The sequence below is a fragment of the Hakea prostrata genome, chromosome 1, assembly GCF_041222555.1.
Source record: "Hakea prostrata isolate BN-2017 chromosome 1, UWA_Hpros_2, whole genome shotgun sequence".
NCBI lineage: Eukaryota > Viridiplantae > Streptophyta > Magnoliopsida > Proteales > Proteaceae > Hakea > Hakea prostrata.
Window position 1 is genome coordinate 7,230,391 of NC_142600.1, and position 25,911 is coordinate 7,256,301.

The 25,911-nt window shown below is 36.8% G+C and overlaps 1 protein-coding gene across 2 annotated transcripts; it reads left to right on the forward strand.

Moving 5' to 3' along the window:
* The first annotated feature begins 1,756 nt into the window (after positions 1-1,756).
* On the forward strand, positions 1,757-15,890 carry LOC149027081 (protein TONNEAU 1a-like). Of its 2 annotated transcripts, XM_089159039.1 has the most exons (8): positions 1,757-2,027; positions 4,549-4,681; positions 8,566-8,654; positions 8,765-8,887; positions 9,340-9,473; positions 9,563-9,588; positions 9,655-9,811; positions 15,387-15,890. In XM_089159039.1, exons 1-8 carry the CDS (start codon positions 1,941-1,943, stop codon positions 15,436-15,438), a joined length of 801 nt encoding a protein of 266 aa, XP_089015165.1. In that variant the 5' UTR covers positions 1,757-1,940; the 3' UTR covers positions 15,439-15,890. The 2 variants fall into 2 exon arrangements, with proteins under 2 accessions (XP_089015165.1, XP_089015172.1); XM_089159046.1 differs by lacking the exon at positions 9,563-9,588 and having other exon boundaries at positions 1,758-2,027; positions 9,647-9,811.
* The last annotated feature ends 10,021 nt before the right edge of the window (positions 15,891-25,911 follow it).

Genomic DNA, 25,911 nt, shown 5'->3' on the forward strand with positions numbered 1-25,911 from the left:
ACAGGCTTAAACAAGGTGCCCCTTGGGTGACTTGAGAAATCATTTACATCATTTATTGAGCTATGATTCTTGAATTCGACTATCTACAGTGCTCCCCCCACCCTCGTCCTATAAATGGCTTGCAATGTTGGTAGATCAAAGAGGATGTAGCATTATGTGACAACTTGAATAAGGATATAATCATCTAGAGTCTAAATATTCTATTATTCAAAATAAAGGGTTGTGCTCCTCTCATACTTCTCTACCACACATTATGAAAGAGGCTTATAAGATCCCACCTATGTTTTTTTGTTTTTTTTGATTTTTTTTGTTTTTTGTTTAATAACTTAGACAAAAGCTCTCCTCCTAATGTATGGCAATAATATAATAGAAACATCTTGATGGATACAATATCTAAACTGCCACTTATAATGCACTCATACTTGAAATTCCACTAATCTAAATTATAAATTGGATACACCTTCAATTTATTATGCCTCATCCAAATGTGTCCCAAGAAACAAGAGGACTAAGTCCATGATTTATTGACTCATCTTCAAGTCCCTTAATTTTCTAGATATTTATTTATAACAACCCTATTGCCAGCAACTAAACGTCGAGATTGTGCCACGTGTTTAAGAAAACATCAAATGGTGTTAAATCAAATAACTAGGGTATAGATGTAAATAAAATTTATTTTGTACATTTAAAGGATGTTTATTTACACACACAAAAAAAAAAAAAAAAAAAAAAAAAAAAAGAGGGTTTATTGTTTTGTAAATTTGCAAAAAAACCCATTATCTACCTGATTCTAAGAATCAACGGTTCCCCTTGCCGACCTCTTATTCTTCTTCTACGCTGCCATTCGGATCATCTCCTTCCTCTTCCTTACCTAACATAACCGGTACCACCACAACAACCTCTTCCTTGCATCAAACTCAATAATGGTATGCGTTTGGACCATCACCTTCTTCATCTATTTTTTTTTCTATCGTTTCATCTACTGGCGGCTTCTCACTGGGGACACCATTCCTTGGTTCCTCGACCTTCTACAAATTATACAACTACAACTTATCCTTCTACTACTACATCTAACCTATTGGACTGGATCTAATGCTTTTTTGCCCCAAAATTTTCATTTCCATTTGGCTATACTTCATCGTCATTTGGATCAATATCGTTGAGCCATAGCTTTGGATTGACATCTGTTCCTTCAAAGGGTTAACTTAAAGAATCAATAAGGTAAACTTTTTTGATATCATTGGCGATTTTTGCCAAGGTCATGCATAAAAGCAAAGGAATTGCAATGGTGGTAATAGATGTTGGAATTGGTGGATCAAGTGAGGAGCGATGAGAAACTCCGGGAAGAGACGAGATTTAGAGGTGAACGGTAGAGAATCATTGATTATTAGAGTTGAGTAGATTTAGAGATTTGTTTTTGTAAATTTACAAAATAATAAAATTATGTTGTGTGTAAATAAAGTCCTTTAAATAAAAAAAAAAAACAAAAATTTATTTACATCTATACCGTTATTATTTGATTTAACACTCTTGGATATTTTCTTTAACATGTGGTGCCGTCTTGACTTTTAGCTGCTCAAATTACCCAAGGAACAGACACCCTTAGGACAGAAAAATAGAACTATCCAAACAAACGAGGCCCTAAAGCAATACAATAAGGGCTATGTGGGCCACCCAAATTGATATGTTGTAATGTTGTTCGAAACCTTACCCAACAAATATCGTTGTATTGAAACCTCTTTTTGGCTGGAAGGATTAAATCCTAAAGAAACTAACAATATTTTAACCTTTTCGCTCGAGCAAAGGCACAGGAACGGTCCGTACCGGGCCGGCACTTTATTTCCTTTCGGCGGACAGAAAAGAGAGAAGACAAAGAGAGGGTCTTTTAGAACCCGTCAGAGCAGAAGTAACGGAGCGAGGTAGCAAGAGGGAGGGTCAAGATGGATGACTATACTAGGGAGATGATGGACCTCAAAACCCTTGTTACTCGCACTCTCGAGAAGAAAGGTGTTCTTGCTAAGATCAGGGTAACAATTTTATATACATTATGTTATTTTCACTCGTTCGCTGTTTGTATTTCTGAGCTCCCCATAAACCCTACGATGTTTGTGATACATTTCAAATTAAGTTGAATTTGGACAAATTTTGGGCAAAATGCGTCGGTTTTTTATGGGAACTGGTCTTGCAGCGAGATTTGTTGTATTTTATTTTTGGGTCCTTGATAGAGTGCGGTTTTATAGCTGATACTAGTATGCTGGAAGTGCAGTTCTGGAACGTAGTTTCAAACACCGTTCCGTAGTACACCAATGAGAGGAGAGAGAGAGACAGAAGAAGGCAACCCGTTTAATTTAGGTCATTGTGAGTAGAAGGTAGCACATTAAATTAGGTTATTATTATTTCAGTTGGATTTTAGAGGAATATTTTTGTGTGACGAGATAGAGGGATCCTCTATTGTCTTTCAGTGCTTAAATGCATCAGAAGGTCTGTGAAACATTTTTCTCTCTCTGCTAATTCTGTCAAGCGTATTTCCAAAACCAGGTATCAGATTTTCAACTTGACGATGGGAATGATTCTTTGTCAGTTCTTCGAGTACCCAGAGCGATGTGGGTATCTTGGAGTTACTCCGTTGCTATTTTGCACCGTTTTGTGGGTTCATGTCAAATGCTCTTTACCTGTAAATCCCCTCAACTTTATGAAGTGGGAATGCAAATCTGGTCACAACATTTTATTACTTCAGGATTCAGGAATCATGGGGTTTTTTTTTTTTGGGGTTATCTTCTATTATTTCATATATTTTTTTTTGGGGGGGGGGGGTGACATTTAGTTGGTTATTTGTCCACATTTATAATTCTCTCCTTGGCACAATAGTTAAATTGCATCATTGCACTTAGTTGGTTGTGGTTCAAAACCTGGAAATAGTTTTTCCTTTGAAGCAGAGGTTTAGGCTGTGCACGTTTGCTCCTCCAAGACACTTCAGTGGCTGGATCCTTGGGTACATAGAGCTCGCTTAGGATCTTCCGAGTTTGTGATTAGGATATGTTCACAACTTCTCAAGCAGACAGATGCACACAATATTTGCCTTTAAATTCTAGTAAAATGTGACCTCTGTGGTGCCAGGGAGTGGTGGTAACTTAAACAACAGAAAGAAAGGGAGCCCATGATTGAAATAAATGTTCTCTTGAAGAGAAACCCAGAAGATCATCGTAACTGATAAGTAGGAAGGTTGGGAACAGTATCCAACTCTTTCTCTAAATACATGCAGAAATTCTTCAATATAATCATAAATAGAGAAATAATAAAATAAATCATAAATTTAGAATTTCATACAAAGTATGCAAGTGATACTTAAGAGGAGAAACATCACAGATATGCATCTTTTTGCCATCCCACTGGTTAGAAGGGTGTGACTAAGTGCTGAATCACTACCAACTTGGAAGATTGTTTCCTCAAGGTCTTCTTGTTGTTGGTAGACAAATATTAAAGGTAATTGGGGCCTGCAGTTGGGACAAAGTTCGAAAATTTACTGATTCAAGATCTGGTAAGAAATTTAGCAGTAATCAAGTCTAGCCAAGATGGGAAAAATAAAGTTCTGGGAGATTTGTCTAAGGAGGGTAAATGGAAATCGGGATACTACATCTTTAATCATAAAGAGTCATATTCCATCCAAACAAGTACAATTTATTGGGGTTTACAGCTGCTGTAGATTGTAGTTGGAAAGAGCAAATGATTGGCTCTTAAGATGATAATGGAGGTTGGGAGAGAATATGATGGAATAGACAACAACGAATTTGGAGGAGCAAATGGGGATGGTTTGCTGTGCATATAGAATTTGAGAGAGCAGCAGGGGATCGAAGAAGAAGATCAACAAGAAAACATTTTGACTTCACACCCCCTTGAATTCACTTCAACAATTAGAGTCATTTATGCAGAAAAGAGACTTGTCTCACAAGTTATAAATGCTTTCATTCATTTGTCATCTTTCCACCACGAGTACAAAGGGCACCAGAACGTTACACACCTTCTTTTGTGTGTGTATTAATTTCCTAAGCTAAGTAGCCAACTGCCTATTAAGTACATATTGAACCTCTAAATAGTTATTTCCTGAACTAACTGCTCATATAACTACAACATAGTAGAAATACAACACTAAATCCATAAATGAAAGTACAATAAAATAATGGAAAGAACTACACATAAGATTAGTTATCTAGCTGTAACAAAGTGGCATGTGGTTGCATGCATCTGTCTCCTCTGATAAGTCCAAATTTCTTGAGTGATGTCCTCATCACAGGGTGCTCATTTGGTCCTCAAATATATGCAGTGAACCTGATTTCTTACCAAGTTAGTTGTGTTTTGGCATGTGAACTTCCTACTTAGGATGGGATGGTCGCATGAGAGAATGAGGTGTACTCTCATTTTGCCTGGTTTTTTGTAGATGATCTTTTTCTCAGCTTTCATGAGCTTGTATTTTTGCAATGAATTTTTCTGCTGGATCAGGTGGTGTTGTTCATTGTCTCTGCTAGTTTCAAATGTTGAATTTCTTGCCAGGCTGAGCTCAGGGCAAGTGTCTTTGAGGCCATTGAAGAGGAAGATCGTGTAGTTGAGAACGATGAAGGTATACCGCCTGCACTACTTGGTAGCTGCAATGACTCTGCAAAGCAGCTTCATGCTTCTGCTTCAGGTTCCTTTCAAGTCCTTGTTCTTAACATAAGACTTTTCCTGTCTTCTCCTTTCTTTTTTTTTTCTTTCACTTTATTGCCAATCTTAAAGACTTGGATATTTTTGAACCAATTTGTTGGTTTCATACTTTCATTGTCCATTTTGTGAAAATAGTTGAGCTGTCCCCCCAACCCCCCTTGGTGGGAGCTTGCACATGTATATTGGGTTTCTCATTTGCATATGAGCATTTCCAGTGTCAGAGTCATCAGTTAAGTTGATTGTTTCTATAGAAAGTTTACTGTTGTTTGTTGGTTGTTGGTTGGCATTTGGCACCTGACACCTTTAGTATTAAAAGATTATTGACATAGTATATTAAGAGTGAAGACATCTTCATCTCAGAGACCTTCATATGGACATTTCAGTATTTGAGTCGGTCCTTGGTTCTTTCTCCTATCTATAGGAGTGAATAGACGCATGGAAAGTTTTTGAAGTTCCTAGACCTGAGATTTTCCTTTTGTCCAAACCACCAAAAAAAAAAAAAAAAAAAAAAAGAGAGTAAGGTAAATGTCTGCTGATTGCTTCCCATCAACTCCCTAATGTTTATCCCTTTGCAAGTTATTGGTGTTGGTCATCTAAATCCTGTCCCACTTGTCATCTCTGATTGGTACCATTTTAATGCAGAATTGCTCTCGAACCAGTGGAAGATCATTCACATTTGGGATGCATCAGTATTGATAAATGATAATAGAATTTTTAACAATCCTCTAGATACATTTGAAAGAAGAAACAAAAGTTTACGACTTTGGAATCACCACAATTTGATTGTCTCTGCATCTCCACAATGACAAGTTTTGAATCATTCAATAACCACAAAACACTCAAAATTATAGATCAAGAAGTCTTTTCATCCTTCATTATCAAATAATACAATATGACAAAAGCAACAAGCTTTATCCCAATTAAATGGGGCCGGTTACATGGATCCTTGCCTTCCGATCAGCTCTATTTAAGTCATACTACAAGGCCTAAACTATGCATCTCCACTCTCACCACTTCTCCTAAGATTGTTTTAGGTCTGCCCCTATCTCTTTTAGTTCCTTTGTCTAGATTAAATCACTTTTCTGTATAAGGGCATTTATGGCTTCCATTGAAAGTGGTTGTGCCACCTCAAACAACTTTCTTGTAGCTTATCATTTATCGGAGCTACTCCTAAACCAGCTATAATATGATCATTCCTTATGTTGTCCTTTCTAGTTTTGCCACTCATCCATCGTAGCATCTTCATATTTGCTATATTAAGTTTATCTATATGATGCTTCTTAAGAGCCCAACACTTTGCACCATACATCATACTTGGTCATCTGATGGTCTTATAGAATATTCCTTTGAGTTTTAGAGGAATCTTCGATCACAAAAACCTTGGATGCACATCTCCACTTTAGATTCTTGCATTCCAATCAGCTCGTTTAAGGCCATACTAGATACAAGACCTAAGCTATGCATATCCTTTCTCACCACTTCTCTCAAGGTTTTCCTAGGTCTCCCCCAAGTTCTTCTAATTCCTTCAATTTGGACTAAATCGCTTCTTTGTCAAGGGGCATTTATAGGCCCTCCGTTGAACGTGGCCGTTCCACCTCATGGCTCAAACAACTTTCTAACTTTCTTGAAGTTATCATTTATCGGATCTACTCCTAGGCTAGCTTTGGTATGATCATTCCTTATCTTATCCTTCCTACTTTTGCCACTCATCCATCTTTGCGTCGTCATTTCGACAACACTGAGTTTATTCTATTTGATGCTTCTTAATAGCCTCACATTGCACCATACATCATAGTTAATTCTGCTATAAGATTTCCCTTTAAGCTTTAAAAGAATGCGTCTATCATACAAGACCCTGGACCTCTCGACTTCAACCTCCGATTTTAATTCTTTTAGGAATATCATCCTTTATATCATCTTCTTTATTTATGATTGGTATCTAAAATAATCGCTTTGTAGAATCTCCTTTTCATCAAATTTCACCACGTCATTATTCGTTTGAGCAAGGCCAAAGTTATACACTAGACGCAAAGGTACCATATTTTGCCGAAACTAGGCAAAGTTTTGCCATTTCGCCAAGTAGCAAAATGAAATATGGGTCAAAAACGAAAAGTCTCAGATTTCGGTGAAATTTTAAATATTCTAAGGGGTTGTACTATACAGGACTTATGGCTATACGTATAGATATGGTGGTTCATTTGTTGATTGTAGTAGCATGTCTGCACATGAGTATGGAGATGGAGTAGGTGCATCATTTGTGACTCATCTTTGGATATCCATTAGGAATAGCACAACTAGTTATGCTAGGGACAGACTATATGGATAACTTTATATGTACCATGTCATGGCATGCTTATGCCCTGTATTCAGAGTACTCCTCCATGACCTAGGGGATGGATCCAACTCGACTCATAGTTGTGTGTTGAATTTTACTTGTTGTATGTCTTGTTGCATTTTAATGTTGTTTTGCGTAATATCCATATTTATATTGGTTTAAATTCATGTTACATAATACCATTTTAGGTTAGGTTTTAGGCAAAAATAACACTCCCAGTGTGTTTATTGAACTCAAATTAGGCTAGACAAAAAACCAGCCCGAAATGACCCCAAATACCCCTCAAAACTAAGGGACAAAATTCCACCGAAAGATTTTCAGCAGTTTTGCCAGAATTTTGCACTATGACTAGATGTCTTTCTTCATTCTCTACTTAATCTAAAACCTTTTGATCTCAAAGTTGATCTCTATAGGTATTAATCCCTTCTTGTGTCTCATCTACCAAAACAAATATAATCAGGGAAAAGCATATACCAGGGAACTTCATCTTGAATTTCTTTGGTTAGGTATCAATTATAAGTGCAAATACATATGGGCATCAAAGCTGATACTAGATGTAACACAATTGTAATTGAGAATTTACCACCTTGCGCTCTGCTGTTCTTACAATTCACTTGAACCATCATACATATCCGTAATCTGTTATTGGTACCATGCTTTAAATTAATGAACAAACATAACAAGATAAAAACTTGCTAAGCTATTACAATAAACAGACACTCGATCAAATCTTCAACCAGAGGAATATTAACCCAATCAAAGCTTTCTTGATGTTACTCCTGTCTGTACAAATCACATGGCCCCACACTCTTCATTCAATTTCTAGCTGTGCAGCCCATGCTAGGGGCAGAATATGGATCTTGAGGTGAACCATAGTATGGGCCATATGGGACTGGTTTCAACTTGGAACATGGAGCTAAATTAGGCATCTGATTGGACTGTGTTTTCTTCTATTTATGATGTTCGTGTGCTGCTTCATATTTTCGATCTGTGTGACAAACTCAGACCTTATTTAGTACTTAACTCTCCACGTTAAGACTTACAAAGAACAAAGGATATAACAGGCTGCAACAAGTCAGAAGAGGCAGGGATTTTTTTTTTAAACTTTGCTCCTTGGATTGTCTGGAAATAATTGCCCAAGGGTGAAACATAATTTTATTCCATCATGTGGTAAATTATTAAAAAAAAATTCTTGTACCTTAATTTACTTTAACTTCCTGATTGGCCTAAATTTATACTACTATTAATCTATTATAGCGAGAGCTTGGAATATCTCTTATTATACAAAACTTATCCAAAGGAATATTATGCTAAAAAACAGTATTTAAAAAAAAAAAAATCTATAATTATTTTGTAAGATCTATGCAAAATTCTGAAGATATTGAACACTGTTGGACAAGTCAGCATCTCTCCCATAGGTATCTATGTGCGTTGGTTGCAGAAAGAAATCTTTTGCCTTGGTTGCAGAAAGAAATCTTTATGTGACTTTACTCTCTAACAATTATTCTTGTGCTTGAATGTGCTATGTGCAGGAAGGCTATTAACTGCTCTGGTATGTGAATACCTGGACTGGGCACAACTGGATCACACTCTAAAAGTTTATTTGCCAGAGTGTAATCTGGTAATCATGTACTTTTTTCTGTTATGGGCAATAGAGCTGATTTTAGATGTGACTTCAAGTTTGTTTTGCACCTTATTCCATTTAATATTGATGATCTTTCTTCCTTGCAGCAAAAAGATTTTTGGAAAGCTGAGTTAAAAGATTTTAGTAGCAGAAATGGATATGATCTCAATAGGAATGCTGAAAGTGGTCCTTTGCTTCTAAATGTTCTTGAAGGATTTTTGAAGTATGAGGTATGATGATTTATCCAATTCTGATGCAATGTTGGAGTCACAATCATCCATTCAGTTACCGTTGATAAATATATGTAGATAAATATTTTAATCACTCCAGAGACCAAAATAAGCAGAACTCTAAGTAGTACTCTCTCTTTTTAAAGAAATGATAAGGTACTTCCAAAATCCAGGATTTATGGAGCAGTCAAGTCCAAGTGGAAGTGGTAAACGTTGAAATTGAATTTTGAGTGTAAAGCAATGTGTCAAGGCAGATCCCCATTCTCCTTATGTTAAAATTATGTACCAGAAGAAATAGTTAATATTTGTACCTTGCATATGCACAATATTATTGTGGGGCTCAAGGGGATTCCTATGTAATCTGAACAGTTTATTGTTATATCATACTTTGTTGGGAAGTTTGGTGACAGATGTGTTAGGTATTTACATACATTGTGCTGAATGATGTTCAGAATTTATCCCAAACAAGGGGAACTGGGAGGAGAGCAGGTGGTCCAGAAACTGAATCCATATCTAATCCGGAATCTAGAAACGCTCGTAGGGCCTCTACTTCTGCTGTTGCTGGAGGCTTACCACCCCTTGGAAGGTAACAGGACAGCTTTCTTTGTTGTTTGTATTGTTTGTCACTGCTCCTCTTTCCCATTCCCAACTGATATTTTCCATTTTGTGGATTAGGCCTGGTCCTGTTTCTCATGCTCCTGGTAAGTGATATTACTGTTCTTTGCCTGCTTCTGATTTCTCTTCCCTGACACTTTTCAGCATTTCAGATCGGAGAGTAGGTTCTTCGATGCCTGGTTATCGAAAGGATGAATATAATTGGAGGTATGACAATGATGAGATCTCAGAGGATGTACTTCGAGCATCAAATGCATTGGAAAACATCCATTTAGATAGAAAAGCTCGGAACCTAACATCATCTTGGCGGTGGGTCATTTGGTCTATCCCAATTTATGTTTTTGAGAGAATAAAAGTCATTATCTGGTTGCCAATTTACCTGTTAGTCAAATCTGAAATTTCTAACATTTGTTGAATATTTTATCCATGCTCAGGAGGACAAGTTTCCTCTGTCATGAAGTTTTTTTTTGGGTGGGAGTCAATTCCTGGGCAGTTGTTGGTGCTTGAAACTGTAGGATCATGTTATTTGCTGATACTTCATCAATTGATTCTTGAGTGCTCTTACGTTATCCTATTTCTGGTAAGGTATAGAAGTTAAAGACTTTATTCCAGAAGGAAGGACAGAAGTAAACCTCCTTTCCCACTCACTTCTTTTTGTAGGTTCATATTCGTATTAGGTCTTAGGCACATGTACTAAAGTAGCTTGTGTTCTGGTAGTTTTTTTGTAGGTGTTTCCTAGATTTCAAATTTCATAGGATAGTTGTACAGCCAATTATGATGTATGGTGAGGCATATTGGGCAGTTAAAAATGTCAGATAGATAGATTAAGTGTAGCAGAGATGAGGATGTTTAGATGAATGTGAAGTATGGGAATGACTATATTAGAACTGATTTAGGAGTGGGCCTGAATCTGATACATGATAAACTTTGGAGAAGTTATTTGAGGTGGGAAAAATGGTGTGACCATGTTCAAAAGAGGCCTTGGGATTTTTAGTGTGGAAATATGAGTTGAATACAGTGTGGAAGAATGATTTGATTCAATTTGAAGGAACTAAAAGAGTGAAAGATACACCAAGGAATGAATTTTGTGCTCTGGCCATTTTATGTTATTATATGCTAGGTGTTGAGACTGAGATATTCAATTTGGTAGAACGTTTGCATGATATTTTGGTTATTTCCATTGTAAGAGAAAGTGTCCCATAAAAAGGTTATTTTGATTTTATAGTTCCTTTCTCCCTTGGTTCAGCAGCAAAATGTTGGTCTACAGCAAATGAGTTATTCTACCAGCCATGGAGCTTTCAAGCTGAAGGCTTTAAATTTCAGTGGAAAGAGTTGAAATTTCACTGAGATATTGCTTTCATATATCGGTGATGTTCGCATTTTTACTGAAATCTGGAACTTCTCATAAGTTGGCTAGCATTTTGTTTCATTTTCCGTTAAAGTCGAAATATTTCAGAAGAATTTGTTTAGTACTATCAATGCTTTATGGGTCTGAACTTTCAAGCAGTGTTCAAATAAAATGAGCACCAGTATGGATATTAGTATAATGGTGTCAAAGTGAAAAGATTTTCTATCAAAAGGAATGTCGGGAAGAATTGAATATTAGAATTAGAACTAAAAGTTTTAGAGGGAATTTAGGAGGACCACTTGTTGGCATGATAACAGAAAGTATAAATTAGATATCCTGATATATGACAGAAGGTTTCTGTGCATATGAGATTGTACATCTTTTGAGGTTTAAAAATAGGTGGGAGCAGGGATGACTTTTTCAGCTCATGTGAGAAGGGACACAACCATGAACCATGTGTGCATATGCGGTCATGAATGAAACTTCTGGCCTTCAAAATGATTCACAAAATATAGAAAGAAATGCATAAATGAGAAGTAGGTAGAGATAGTTGAAAGTTAAAATGCTGTTGTATTTATTTATTCTTTATTGTTTCAGGGGGGGGGGGGAAGGAGGGTTGGAATGCGGGGGGAAGATATGTGATCTTATTGGCAAACAACCAATATGATCTTTAGTAGTGTAGTGCTGTGGATTGTCATGTGGTAACAAGTAAAACATCTTGGAAGCTGGAACTCTAGAACTTAAGGGTTAGGTTTTGTCGAAGGTTTGAGCAGGTTTTTCCAAGGTTCAGTCGAGTGGATCCAGAATTAAGAAGAGAATGTTAAAACAAGTCAGGTCTTGTGATGATTGATCTAGTTGATTGCCAAGGTAGCTAGTTCCTAGTGTGTAGATAGCAGATTAAAGCTTGAACAATGGGATGATGAGGATTCTTTCAGTAAGCATTATGGCAGCAGGCACAATACAAAGAAGTTCAGGTGTGGGCTTTAGGAGAACAAAAGGCAGAAGCATGAGAAAGTGATGCAGATCATCATCAAATTGGGCTTCTTTCTTTAGGAGTAACTCTAGGGTTTGTATATTTTTATTGCGCCTTTCATCCCATGTGTTTATTTTGTATTTGCCCAATATTTGGACCTAAAAAATAGAAAGTAAGATAGCATGCTTTATTTTATTAGCTTATTTAGAGTCCTTCTTTGAGTCTATTTCCTTTATTAGTTCATGTTCCTAGTGGGTTTGGGCCATCTAATAGTCTAAGTTTGGGCTAGCCTTTTTAATATGGTAGTCTATTTTCAATATTCTATACAAGGTTGCAATGGGGCCCATTATTATACATGAAAATTTGATTAACAAAAAGCTTTTGTTGCTCCTGTCTCTGTCTCCAGTAAATACTTTGTCTCGAGTTAAACAAAGGTTGATGGGATTGGTGCTTGATCCAACTGACACCTTCCATCGTGAAGCTTGGGTAGTTTGCTATGGGATTGGTTTTAATACAATCGACTCCTTGATGGTGTGATGCCTGGAAGGTCTAAATCAAAGCTTTCCTTGCAACTAACTTGAAGATATAACAAGATTGCATTGTTATAGAACAATAGATTTTCAACTTATAATAATTTTCAAATACAAAAAATGAGATCTGATAAGATTGCATTGTTATAGACAAAATATTACAAAGATCCTAGTATATTTACTCTCTTCCGGCATTACCCATCATGTATTATCCTTGCTCTCTATTTTAATGCACTACTGTCCTCTCCTCCTGTTAATGAATTGACAACAAGCTGATGATATAGTGCAGAGCCAGCCCTAAAATATTTTGTTTTTCGTAGGAGTAGGCCTAGGGCTGGGCCATATAGATGTTGGGCCTTCACTGGATGAATTACCCTGAAACATGGGTATATGAATTGTGTACAAAAAATCCTTGGTTCTTCACCCCCTCCCCCCCAGTGTACTCCTTGGTCTTCATTATAACCCAAAGTTCAACTTAGAGTTTGCTTTAAAATTCAGTTAAGTTGTTAAGAGTACTACTAGGATTCTTATTTTATTAGAAACTAGTATTTGTTAAGGCTATATAAAGCCACCTATCACATGTGATAGTTACACAGTTCAGAATATTAAAATCAGCTATTGCAGCCTATGTCATTGTTATTCTCAGAGGATAACTTGCTCAGCAGTGGTGGATATCTCCAGGTGCTCAAGTGAAAGGGTCTCTAGTTAAGTCAAGCTGAGATTCCTATACGGCTGTGGGTTCAATTTGCCTTCAAATGAGTCGACCGTCTCCACAGCATTAAGCAAGGCTCCTATATCCATGTTAGTGGCAGCCAGGATATCCCATCCCCCGTCCATCTCACATTTTAATTTTAATTTTCTTGAATTTTCAGATAGCCTTGGACACCAAAATTTCCTAGTTAGATCTATTTCAATCTAACTATTGGGATTTACTCAAACTTGGAGTAACCTTTCCCCCTTCGACACCCCTCCATGTTACAACTTCATTCAAGTCCTCTAGACCCATTAACCATAGAAGTCCTACTAGGATTTGAACTCCTATAAATTAGAACTCTTAGACCAGCCATCAGATGTAGCCGATTACACGCCATATCCTCTTTAGAACCTGATACCCATCCCCTAAAGTTTTATTATATTCAACCATTGAAAATGCCAAAGTAGCCTTCTACAGCTTAGTTCGAAAATCTGATTTTGGGTAGATAGATTTGGTCCTCATTCAATTGATGCTACATCAAGATAATATGGAGTACACTTTTTTTACCTGTTCTTATAAAGGAAAAACAAATAGACAAAGAAAATCTCCAAGAGTCTTTGTGGGGATGGAAGGAGTAATAGTCTTGGATGTTCTGGGTGAATGTAAAATAGTCAATCTAGAGAATATTATTGTTTCTTTTCTGAGTCATGTTAGGTATCATTCTAAGGGTACGGTTAGCCAAATTTTTGTGAAAATGGGTTTTAGGGTAATGAATGGGTTTGGAGTTTCTTGTCTCGCCCGGAGACATCTACTACTAGGGGACCTCAAGGACAAGTGGGCTTTTATGCCCTATTTTCTTCTTTCCTTTTCCTAAGTGTTCTTTTCACTTAATTTTTAGGTCAAAGGTTCTTTTTATGGCCCATATGGGTAGTGCTTTCTACAAGATATTCTTGGCATTTTCATCAGTTTTTTAAATAAATTTTTATCCTTTATTTTGCCAGAGGCAAACAGTTAGGGTTGGACTGGTTTGGGCTTACAGGAAACCAGAGTTCTTGAAATCCCGAACCCCCCACAACCCCCATGTGGGGTGGAGGGGATGGGTTAGCAGGTTACTCTTTAAACATTTTTTTTATCTCTCTTTCTTAGTGTGGAACATTTTTATTAGAGTACTATTTATCATACTTAACATGCTCTATCCCAATTATATAACTGGTAGCCCTAGTTCTCCGAGTAACCCTCGTTTGATCCATCATAGCCATTTAGCACCGCCCTCCCTAGAATAAATAAACAAATAAAAAAACCCTGTAACACCCCCCCCCCCCTTCCAAAAAAAAAAAAAAAAAAAAATTGGCAAGAGGAAAATTTTTTTTTAACCCTAATTTCAATCTCCACCAACCCTGTATTTTCAATCATCTCTTCCTTGTCCATCTCAGAACTTCAACATCCTATATATCAAGATAATACATAAAGAAAAAAAGGTTAAGGAGGTGTTAATCAGGACCTCAAGATTTCTAGGAGCAATGAAGAGTGGCAACTTAGCTCCTTGGCTTTTGATAGTTTTGGGTGATGGAATATGTTGGTCAAGTCTTCAAACTGCATGATTAAGTATCATAAAAGCTGTGAGGCTGAAAGGGAGGAAATAGGATGGCGAATTTGAAATTTCTTGTGGATGATCGTGATCTGAAAATAAGGAGTATTCGGTGGGGGCATATGATAGGGTTGGTTGCTGCACTGAAATATAAAGAAGCATTATAGAAGAAGAAAGAGAGGAGTAAATGAATAATAACTAGCCTAGTTCATCTGGCTTTTCAACAGGTGGCTGGTACATGTATGATAAAATGATGACAGTATTATAGGACCCTGATGACTAATGAGTAGTCTTTTGATGGGGGCAATTTCATGTAATATGGGTATTGTTGGCCAGCTTTATTGAACAATAGGGAGGTCAATGGCATTCTTGGAAATGAGAGAAGGGATATGTCGTTTAACAGCTCTGCGTTTGCTAATGATCCTAGTTACTACATTAAATTAGATGTTTATTTGTGAAATCCTAATTAAAAGCCTTTTCTTTTGTCCAAAGCCATGAACATGGCTTTTGAACTAATAAACAGAGTAGAAAAAGATGGGAAATGGGGGAGGGATAGAACTTACAAGGATTAGTTATTAGTTGCTTTTAAATATTTATTATTATTATTATTTTTTTGTGTTGTGTGGATCATCATTTGGTTTGGTTCAGATTTTGGTTGCTTAATCCAAAGATACAGATTTATATTAGTGGGAAATTGCCAGAATATTATATGTGGGATCTCACTGATGCTTGTGTTTGATCTTGACCACAGACATGGTGGAGATGGAGCCACTGAGGATGATGTCAAGGAAGATCATATCTAGCTGTGCATTCACGTTGTAGTTATATTCTTGTCTTATTGCGTATAAATTTATTATGTAAGACTTATTATATGCCATTTTAGTTGTTTGCTTGAGCTTTCTCTCTCACCTTTGGTTTTTTTTTTTCTTTCCCCATTTTTCTTTTCTTTTCTTGTATTGTCCTTCTCTTTCAAAATGGTAGTTTCACCATTTGGTTTGTTTCAGCATTTGAGATGTCCTGTAGGGGAAACCTCTTCACTGTATTGCAATTTACTAGCCATGTGTGATATTTGTTTAGCAGCATTGGCTAAGATCATGTAATTCGCTTTTTTTACCCCTTGTTGCTTCTTTTATCTGCCAAAATACACATTGAAAATCGATGGTTGTCAAGGTTTCCTGGTTATTTCAAGCATGCCAATTTTACAGCAGAAGCAATTTTGATGAATGAGCTTTAAGTGGTACATTTTTTGTTATGGTTTTACCTTATCTCTTTTTTCATTGTTTATTTCCCCCCCCTTTTGGTTTGGGGGTAGGTGGTGTTGGGTTTGGTTTGCATTCCAGTGAAAGAGATAAATCAGTTTATGGTTAAAATTGTCTCAATTTATGTTTATGTGTTTATGTGTATATTTTCTTTCATAAATATATATATATATATATATATATATATATATATATATTTCATGCCTCTGCCTCCAGAGGTTCATAATTTTATCATCATGCATTTCTGAGCTCAGAAATGCATGATGATCAAATTATGAACCTCTGGAGGCAGAGGCATGAAAAGCATAACAAAGTGGTGGAGTCGTATAATGCATGGTTTAAAGATCCATCTATTGCTAAATTTGGTGATCACTTCTTTTGAGGCTTGTGTTGTCACTGTTCACATCTCGTTATTCTCTAGTGTTCTGCCCAGGATAGGGTAACTTGAAAGTTTGCTTTGTGGCATGAGGGGGTGTTGTGAAGTCAAATGGGGAAGGAATAAGGATGAGTTTTGTAAATTTTAAAAATTCTTTTATTCTAAATAAGTTAATTACGAAACTACCCTGTGTTTCTAATTAATCGGTAGGTGCAAAAGATGATGATATGGCCGGCCATACGGGTCACTGCGCGAACAAAAGTCCATTCACGTATAATTCGGATGTAGAAGTGTGAATTGTGTGTGATACGGGTATGTATGTATGTATTTAGATGCCTAATTGGAAACGAAATCTAAACAATCCCAAAATTTCTCAGTTTTCTTTCCTTCGTAATTAGGTTTCTGTATCGTTATAAAACTGCAGGTGCAGGGAGGGGAATTTTAATTTATTGTGGAGGAGGTCCTGAATCCCGCTCCGCTCGTACTACAGTTTCTGCTGTTGCCTCTTTGCAATTCAATTCAATTCAATTCAATTCATTTGAATGGCTTCCTTCATCAACGATAATTGCAGCAGCAGAAGCAGCACCAACCCTAGACACACAACAAAAAACAGAAGGAAAAGCAAAGACAACAGCGGCCATAGCCATGATTCGTCGGCGGCGCTACTTTCCCTTCCAGAGGATATCCTGATTCTGATCGTAAACAAATTAGACTCCGTAGGATTTCATCGCTTCAGTGCAGCGTGCAGGTTCTTCGGGTATTCGGTTGCCGCCGCTGCCAAGAAAATGCAAATACGGCATCAGAATCAATTCCCATGGCTGATGCTTTCCTTAGATATATACAAGTATAGAGGAACTCCCTTGGATCCTCATCGTCAGAGTCACAATCCTCATCATCATCGAGGTTTTTTAAGTGCCTTCCATGGAGAAATTTTTAAGTTAGGAATGCTTCCAATAGCTGACGTTGTCTGTTGTGGGTCTAACTTGGGATGGTTGATACTGTTCTCTCGGATTCGAGGACGCATTTTTCTTTTCAATCCAATTACTGGGGTTCGTATTGAGCTTCCACATAAATCTACTTTTCCTTGCCCCGTTACGAGTAAACAATTATCACGAGAACCTGTGTACGCCATCGAATACACCAGGAGGTTCATCAGCAAGGTTTTGTTGTTGTCTCCTGCTGCAGCTGCTTTTGCTAATTCTAATTCTAATTCTAATTCTAATTCTGCTTCTATTTCCGATGATGATGGAAACAACAGCAACAATAATATTGTGGATGATTGTTTGATCTTAGCTATATATTGGAAAAATCTCGTAGCATTTTGTAGACCAGGGGATGAGGCGGGCTGGGCACAAAGCACATGTGGAAGATGAGTCTCTTAAATATGAAGATTTTATTGTATGCGATAGAAATTGTATGCCATTAAACCTTCGATCTTGTACTAGTGGAATTAGGTCCTGATCAACCAAGAGAAACAATTTGCAACATTGCTCCTCCTCCTCAAGTGAGTGAGATGCTGCCGCGGTTCCCGATCGTACAGGCCAGTTTCGTGATGGCAAGTTTATGTATCTCTATTTGGTGGAATGTCAGGGAGAGTTGTTACTGGTTATAAGATGGGTTGAGATACATGGCCCTTCGCATTTGGAAATGGCGCCATTCAAACTACTCTCATGTTGGACACATTCAAGTTGGAGATCCAACATCTGCGTTGGGTTAAGGTAGACGACTTAGGTGATCAAATGCTATTTGTTGGGACAAGTACTAGCTCTCTCTCTCATCACTTCAGTGCCCTGGATTTAAAGGAAACTGCATATATTTCACAGATGGATTCTTAAGCGGTAATCACTACGAATCAGGTGTCTTTCACTTAGAAGACAACAGTGTCGAACCTTTCTACACAGCTGATCATTCAGAAGAACATAAGAGAGAAAATAAGAGTCTCGAACCTGTTCATTTAAACGTGTCTCTGCCCTTCTGGTTCTCTCCAATTTCTCGGTAGACAGACAAAAAAGTGATCGATTTGTAGTTGAAGAGGCGTATGTCCTTAAAAACTGTTTTCTACTTGTACGTATGTAAAACAGCTTCCCTTTTATTTCTATCCTACTAATATTTCACGTGTTATTGATTGGCAGCTTCCAAGTTTTTACAATCTTCATTTGATAAGTTTATTAGATTGATCTGGGATTCTGGATTGCTAGACTGACTGAATAGCGAATACAAATGGAAAACCTCTTTTATTCATAAGTATTGGTTTGTTTTCCTAACAAATTTTGATCAAAATGATGAATTTTTGCATGCATTGGGTTAAGATAGCAAACTTTTTTACACAATTTATTCAAACCAATTTTTGCCCATCTGGTCTGCACCAATTTCTTGGTAGACAAGAGGGTGATTTGTGTTGAAGAGGGGTATGTCCTTAATTGCTTTTTACTTTTGATACTTATATATCATTTTATTCTTACCCTGCTAATGCACACGTTGTCGATTGGCTTTCAAAATTTTCTCTCTTCATTGTTCTTGCTTTCTACTTTTGCTCATGTCGTTGGTTGCCTTCCAAGTTTTTACAATATTGTTTATTTGGAAGAGGCTGTCTCTTTAAGTGTTGTTAAGTTTGTTAGATTGATCTGGGATTCTGGATCGCTAGATTGAATACAAATGGAAAATATGAAACCTATTGAGTCCAAAATTGAACCAACAACGAAACCTGGACCTATTGAACTGACATAAAGAACACTTGAAAAGAAAAAGGGCAAAAAAACTATGAAACCTATTGAGTCCAAAATTTCTTGGCCTTCTTCTTCTTGGCTTTCTTGTGGATGTGCGCTTGCATCAGATACTGGGCTTACTTAAATCGGGCTTACTTAAATCTGATGTTTAAGGCCCCAAAACAAGTTGGAGAGATTGTTAAGGTTGTCTATCAGAAAGCAGTGATATAAGCTAGTGTGGGTAAAGGGTTCTACTATAGGACACCATCCCAAACCAGGTAAACCAACAGTCGGTTCATGTCATTTGTCTCCGGATATCAGGGAATTAGGATTTCTTCAAGGATTCTCATAGATGCCTCTTCAAGGGTAAGCAAAGAAAAATGAATTGGTTGAGGATTTGTTGTATTCTTTATACAGATCAATGAGAAATGTAAATAATCTGACAAGAGGATAAATAAGGATTGTATTTGGAAGGTACATTATCTCCTCTCATCCTTATATATTAGCAGGTCTAGCAGACCTTTTTAACTTCTCAGGTTCTTTTCACACTTCTACATGACTTATTCAGTTTAATTTCTTAATTTGATTATATGGTAAGTATATTTTCAAGCACAAGTAAGATTACCCAAATCAGCTTCTAGCTCGAAACCTGAGCAAACCAGAAACAACTCTTATCAACTGTACCGAAACAAAACCTTGAAACACAGGTGTTCAGCTGTTGCCCAGGCATCCATGTGTCTTGCCCCCCCCCGTAAATTTGATTATTTCTTAAATTATTCTAGGCAAATTCTCCCTAGCCACATTTAAAGCCATGTTACATTGGAAGTTGACAAGTCTTAATTTAATTGTGTCCATAATTTTGCTATGTATACATCTTTCCTAACCATTGGCTGTCCCTTCCGTTTTTTCCCCCCGGGGTGGGGGGGGTTTTTGGGGTTTTTACCCCAAACCCCCCCCAAGGGGGGTTTTTATTTTTTTTATTTAAATTTTTTTTTTTCCCCCCCCACCCCCTTCTAACACCTAGAGTTCCCTAGACACGGTAACAACTATTCGTCAATGTACGATAAATAATAGTTCCCATACTTACAGCAAATATATTATTGCAACCTTATTTCAACAATCAACTTACCTAGAATAGCGGAATACGTGACATAATAAGATATCCTAAAAGCGCTAAGTGTCTAAACATTGAACCGTTAAATAACAAAATAAGGGAAAACAATAAATATATAAATTTCCATCGCTTAATCTGAGATTCTGAATGCATATATAATTGAGAAATAGTACCTCTTGCTCGGGGTGATGATCCGAATTCCAAGACCCACAGAGAGGGCTAGGTGAAGGACCAGCCGGCTGAGAAAGGTTGTTGGACAATTGGAAAGGGTAAAGGTTGGAATTTTCCTAAGTAGGAGAATTTTTGTGAATGAAGGTAAAAACTAGATAGTTCTAACCACTCAACGCACACAACATGAATTTCTGGCCATTGTTAGAATTGAGCTTTACACTTCCATATGTAACAAAACAAAACAAAGAATTCTTACAACTCATTTGTATCTACTTTAATTGTTACATTTTGCAACCCTTTATCGATTTAAGCCAAAAAAAAAAAAAAACAAACGAACCAAATTGGTATGACCCAACCCTCAACCCACTCAGGGGTTCACCCGTTTGGGTCAAATGTGAATTTCCAAGTTAACCACGAGTGATGGAGAGAATTGAAGGACCCTCAAATCATTCCATATGGGCAGCTAGTTGGATGTTAACAAAGGAGTAGTAAGCACCTGTGGACCCCTTAGCAAGAAGGGATGAGAGGAAGGGATCGGACGGACTGTATAGGCTAGCAACTTAATCTTCGATGAAATCGATTAGGGTTTGTGATACAATACCTCACACCCACACTCAGCCAAATGACCCAAATGGTGTGAATGATGTTACATCTGATCTGGCACAGCAACCTTTCAAATGAGCACAGCTCCGCACTAAGAAGCTTCCGGGCTTATAAAGTGAAATCGGAAAAGGAACCAGATATTTTAAAGAGGAAACTTTATCTGATGGTGTTGCTAAAGAGGAAACTTTATCTCACAGTGTTGCTTTTTTTATTGGCTATTGATGTAACCGCTTAAAACATAAAGGATTATATAATGGATAAAGACTACGGTTAAATAGAAAAGGTTTAACTCTCATTTTCTTCTATTTTCTATCTTGTTACTTTTCCCTTTCTTCTGTTGTTGTCTAGAATTTCTCTGTTCTATCAGTTTGAGAGGACTAGTCTATGGTCAAGCGTCTAAGGTTCGGGTAGAAAGCAACCACCCTTTTGAATTAATTGCGTCTAAGGTTCGATCTGCAAGTAAGACGAGTGTTTGAGAGAAGAGGAGGATTCGATGATCTGCAAGCTTCTAAGCGTCTAAGGTTCGATCTGGAAAAACATGACGGAGTCCATCTGGGAAGGAACATGACTCTTGAGAGCCTGATCGGCCTGCTCCGAAGGATGGCGATTAGGGTTTGCGAGGCGATCTGATTGCTCCCAAGGATTCGATCTGCGCTGAGAGATTTGGGTTTGCGAGGCGGATTCGATCTGCACTGCTCCCAAGGATTCGATCTGAGCTGAGAGCCTGATCTGCTGGTTATCTACTTCTACTTCAGGTATTAGTTTTTGACATTATTATTAGCTCGAATGAGTAGAACTTTTGATATTCTCGAATGAGTACATGGGGGGAACAAAATGATAAGGAGGCCATGGTTTCCGGTGAAGATTCCGGCCGTTTTCACATGCATTTCGTCCGTTCACAGAGCCCTAAATCCTAACCGGCAATAAATCGATTTATCTCGAATGAGTACTGGAATCAGAACTCGATTTTTATTAGCTCTTCATTTATCTTTCTCTTCATATCCTATCCTTCGGTTATTAGATTTACAATCATGCGGTGCGGTTCGATCTCCAGAGTAATGAGCCAGAGCAAGGGCAAGAAGACAGAGCATATGAAGAGCCAGGATGATCGTAATTTCCGAAGGATATGAAGAGCATGACGAGCTGTGGGAGCCAGAGGAAAGGGTGCAAGAAGAGGTTGCAGGGCCCAACGAGGAAGAATGGGCTACTAACAGCATGCTTGCAGTACCCGATATTGAGCCAAAGCTATTCGATGAAGAGGAAGAGAATGACAAATGAATAAAGATCGAGTTTTGATTACCCCGAAGAATATCAATACGAGCCGTTGGATGAAGTGGAAAGTGAGGACAAATGAAGACAATATTGTTTGATATTCTTTGGGAATTACGATCATCCCTTGCTCTTCCCTGGCTCTTCCCGTGTTCTTGCCCTTGCTCTGGCTCATTACTCTCATTATCTGCCTTCGTTTTTTTCAGCCGGTAAAGAATCCATGAGTCCTATAATAGAATAGAATAACATAAATTATCTGAAATTGATATAAAATAGGAAGTTATTTAAATTATCTAGAATCATACGTACCTGTTTTTTAATCTGGTACTTGCCTATACGCCACGCTACACTTTCCTCCCCTCTCTTGAAATTAAATGTCCTCTTGCTTCCGAACTCTCCCTCCTTTCTCATCGTGACCTTACTCCTTCCTCGGTTCTGTACCCATTTTCCTGTGTTGGTTGTCCTAGTTTCCATTTAATTGGTTTTTTCAAATAGAAAAAACCATTCCGTGCATGTCGCCGGTATTGGCGACTGTTCTGTAAAAACCAAAAACCATTGTCAGAGGTATTAATGAAAACCAAAGTCAATAAAAAGCGAGATATCAAGAAAACCCAAAGGAAAACAAAAAATCATAAAAAAACATTATAAATCCATTGTCAAAGGGTATTAATGATTCTATTGGGTAATTGTATTACAAATTCAGAAAAACCAACACCTCCAAGATAAAGCAACCTCCAACTAGAAGATGAGGTAGTTCTTCTAGTCCCTTAAAGAAGCCAAAAGCTAGAGCACAACACTTAGACAACTCAAGAAAGAAATGAACTTTGTAAAACAAATAATGTGAGTGAGGAGATTCACAATAGCACACAATATGCAAGGAAGGGTTGGGTTTATATAGGCCTAAATCACACCTCCCCACAAAGGGAGAATCAATTCTCCACTAATGGAAAATCAATGGTTTGTCCCTCCTCACACTAATGTGAATAAATCCCCTTGACCTAACCTCCCCACTACTTGGGGAAGTAACTCTCATATTCACTTCTTTGGAATGAATATGCTTTAACCCATTCAAAGACCTCAACCCCCACTCATGGTAATGGCCATGAATGGTCATGAAGTTGAAATGAGAAATAAAGGTCAAGAGTTAGAATTTGAGTAATTCCACCATTCAAGTTAGCCCACCTCATCACCATGATCAAGACCTTTAAGACCCATGACCAATGTCATGAAAAGCCTCATAACCAAAGTCATGAAGGGCCTCCTTTAACCAAGATCATGAAGGGCCTCCTTTACTCATGGTGCCTCATTACCACCCTTACCTCAAGGGTCCTACACACAAACAAAACAATTAAATAAAAGAAATATAAAAACTAATTTTGAAACTTAATATATAGATAATATAGATTTTAATAAAAAACCTAACAGATCCTGTAAATAAAAAAGAAGGAAACAAACCATCGCCCGATATCAAGAAAACAAAAAACATTAGAAACCCATTGTCGAAGGGTATAAAAAAATAAAGAAAACCGAAAGAAACAAAATGCCATCAAAAACCCATAAAAGAACGTGAAAAGTGAAAACAGATTGTTTTTACCTATCAGTTCCTCTGGTTCTGCCAGGCTGGAAATCTCGGTGACTAAAAGGTAGTTCGTTCCGCTCTCCAGTTTGCCACTTAGATAGTGGCTCAGCAAATCCTTCTCGGTAGGAGAAAATTTGAGGCCCGGATGCTGTTAAAAAACATATTCCATGGGAAAGATAGGAAGAAAGTGGAAGACAGAGGAAGAAAGAGATTCTTTTCTCAGTGAAAAGACAGAGGAAGAAAGAGATGGGTACGGGGCACTGAAGTAACAGTGAAGTCACTGTAATTCAAAAATCGATTTGTTAAGTTTGTTAAATTTTAATTAGTTAGGAATGTAATTTCTCGAATATGGAATGAAATATTAAGTTTTTAGTCTCCGAATATGCAACAGCAACAGAACTCAAATCAACAGAGGTCCCAGCATTCTGCGTTGCAGAACTTTAGTTCATAAGGTTTTTCATTTATTTATTTATTTTAGTTGATTAAAATAATAATAAAAAAGAATAATTACTATTGCCCCTTATACTTTGGTTTTATTACGAATTAAACTCCCTTCTTTGTGAAATTACTATTGCCCTTCACTTCTAATGGTGTTAAGTGGCTGTTAACATCAAATTTGAAATATCTATTTTGCCCTTAAAATTAAGAAGTAAAAATATGGCATTACCCTCATTTATAGAAAGTATATTGCATGTCAATTATATCTTTAAAATCTTATATTTTATAATTAGTTTTGAATTTGGTGGGACCACATACTTATAATTGTTGAAACTTTCACATTCCATTTAAATTTTTCATAATCACCATGATGGAAGTTTTACAAACAAATTGGCATATGAGATCTAATTGATAGAAAATTTGGTAACATATATGATGATGGTCAGCATATATTAGGTGATTTTCAACTTTTAGCTTTGAATTAAATTTTATATTTTTTAATATTTTAGTTTCTATTTAATAACATCTTTCTTTTATTTGGTGATTTATTTTTAGAGAAAAAAAAATCACATCTTTCTTTTATTTGGTGGTTTCTTTTTAAAAAAGAAAAGTGAAATTAAAGTTAATTTTTTTTCTTCAATTAAGGGTAGTATTATAACTTAAAAAAGGAGCAAATAATTAAGAAGATAATTGCAGGTTATTTGTGAGATTTTGATAAAATATATAGATGCCACATCATCAAGAACTGAGAGAGCTCAAAGGTAAGGGGCATTAGTAATTGTACAAAAAGTTAAATGTTGGAATAATAATTTTAAAAAGTACAGGGGATAAAGTAGTAATAAAATCAAAATACAAGGGGCAACAGTAATTATCCTTAATAAAAATCTAAAATAAAAATCCAAAAGACACAAGGTTTTTCATTTATTTATTTATTTTATCCTTCATAATTTTTGTTAAGCTTGTCATTTTCTTGAAACCATAGGGATCCATATGCAAAAGAAAATTTAAACTGGACTAAAAGTGACTTGGACCAAAATATAGTCAAATTATATGAAAATTATAAATAAATAAAAAATGAAAGCGTGAAAGAAACCAGTGATTCCAAGGACAAAGCTCTTCAAAGACCGAATCCAAATTCAAGTCGTTCAAGCTACGAAGTACAAATTATAGGTGGACCGAAACGTACTCTTTTTCAATTTATTTTTTATTTCTTATTATTTTTATTCCCATCGCTATTTCTTCTGAACCCATTCGGTGACGGACTCCTGAAAAGTACGGAAGTGGGACCCATAAACCTTTTTCTCGTTTCTCTCTTTTCATTGGTTGCTGACGTGGTTTTTAAAAATCAGAGTATTCCGCAAGCAACGGATTTGGCCACCACAATTACCGGTAAACTCAAGTGTAATTGTGGTTATGTTCACATGTTAATCATGCCCCTTCCCGTTACTGAATTCCAATTAATTGGTGAGGTAAGAAGTAAGGATTTAATTTCAATAAAAAGACAAAAGTACCCATTTAATGATATGAAATGCTTTTTATATCTTTTCAATCTGAAACCATAATCAAGTGGGACCCATGAATAGATTGGTAGTATTGGATGAAGCACCTGATCTAGGATGATAGGTAATTTCCCAAAAAAAATGCACGGAGTTGCGGTTTTTTTTTTTTGGGTAAACCCGATGCGTAAATTCATTAGTCAACAAACAGTCTTCCATAGAAGACATTGCCTATTCAACTAATTTTGATGTAAATAAGCGAAGAA

Coding starts and splice junctions, on each gene's coding strand:
- LOC149027081 (XM_089159039.1), top strand. CDS start 1,941: ATGGATGACTATACTAGGGAGATGATGGACCTCAAAACCCTTGTTACT. Junction 9,474..9,562: donor GGCTTACCACCCCTTGGAAG/GTAACAGGACAG, acceptor TTTGTGGATTAG/GCCTGGTCCTGTTTCTCATG. Junction 9,589..9,654: donor TCCTGTTTCTCATGCTCCTG/GTAAGTGATATT, acceptor TCAGCATTTCAG/ATCGGAGAGTAGGTTCTTCG.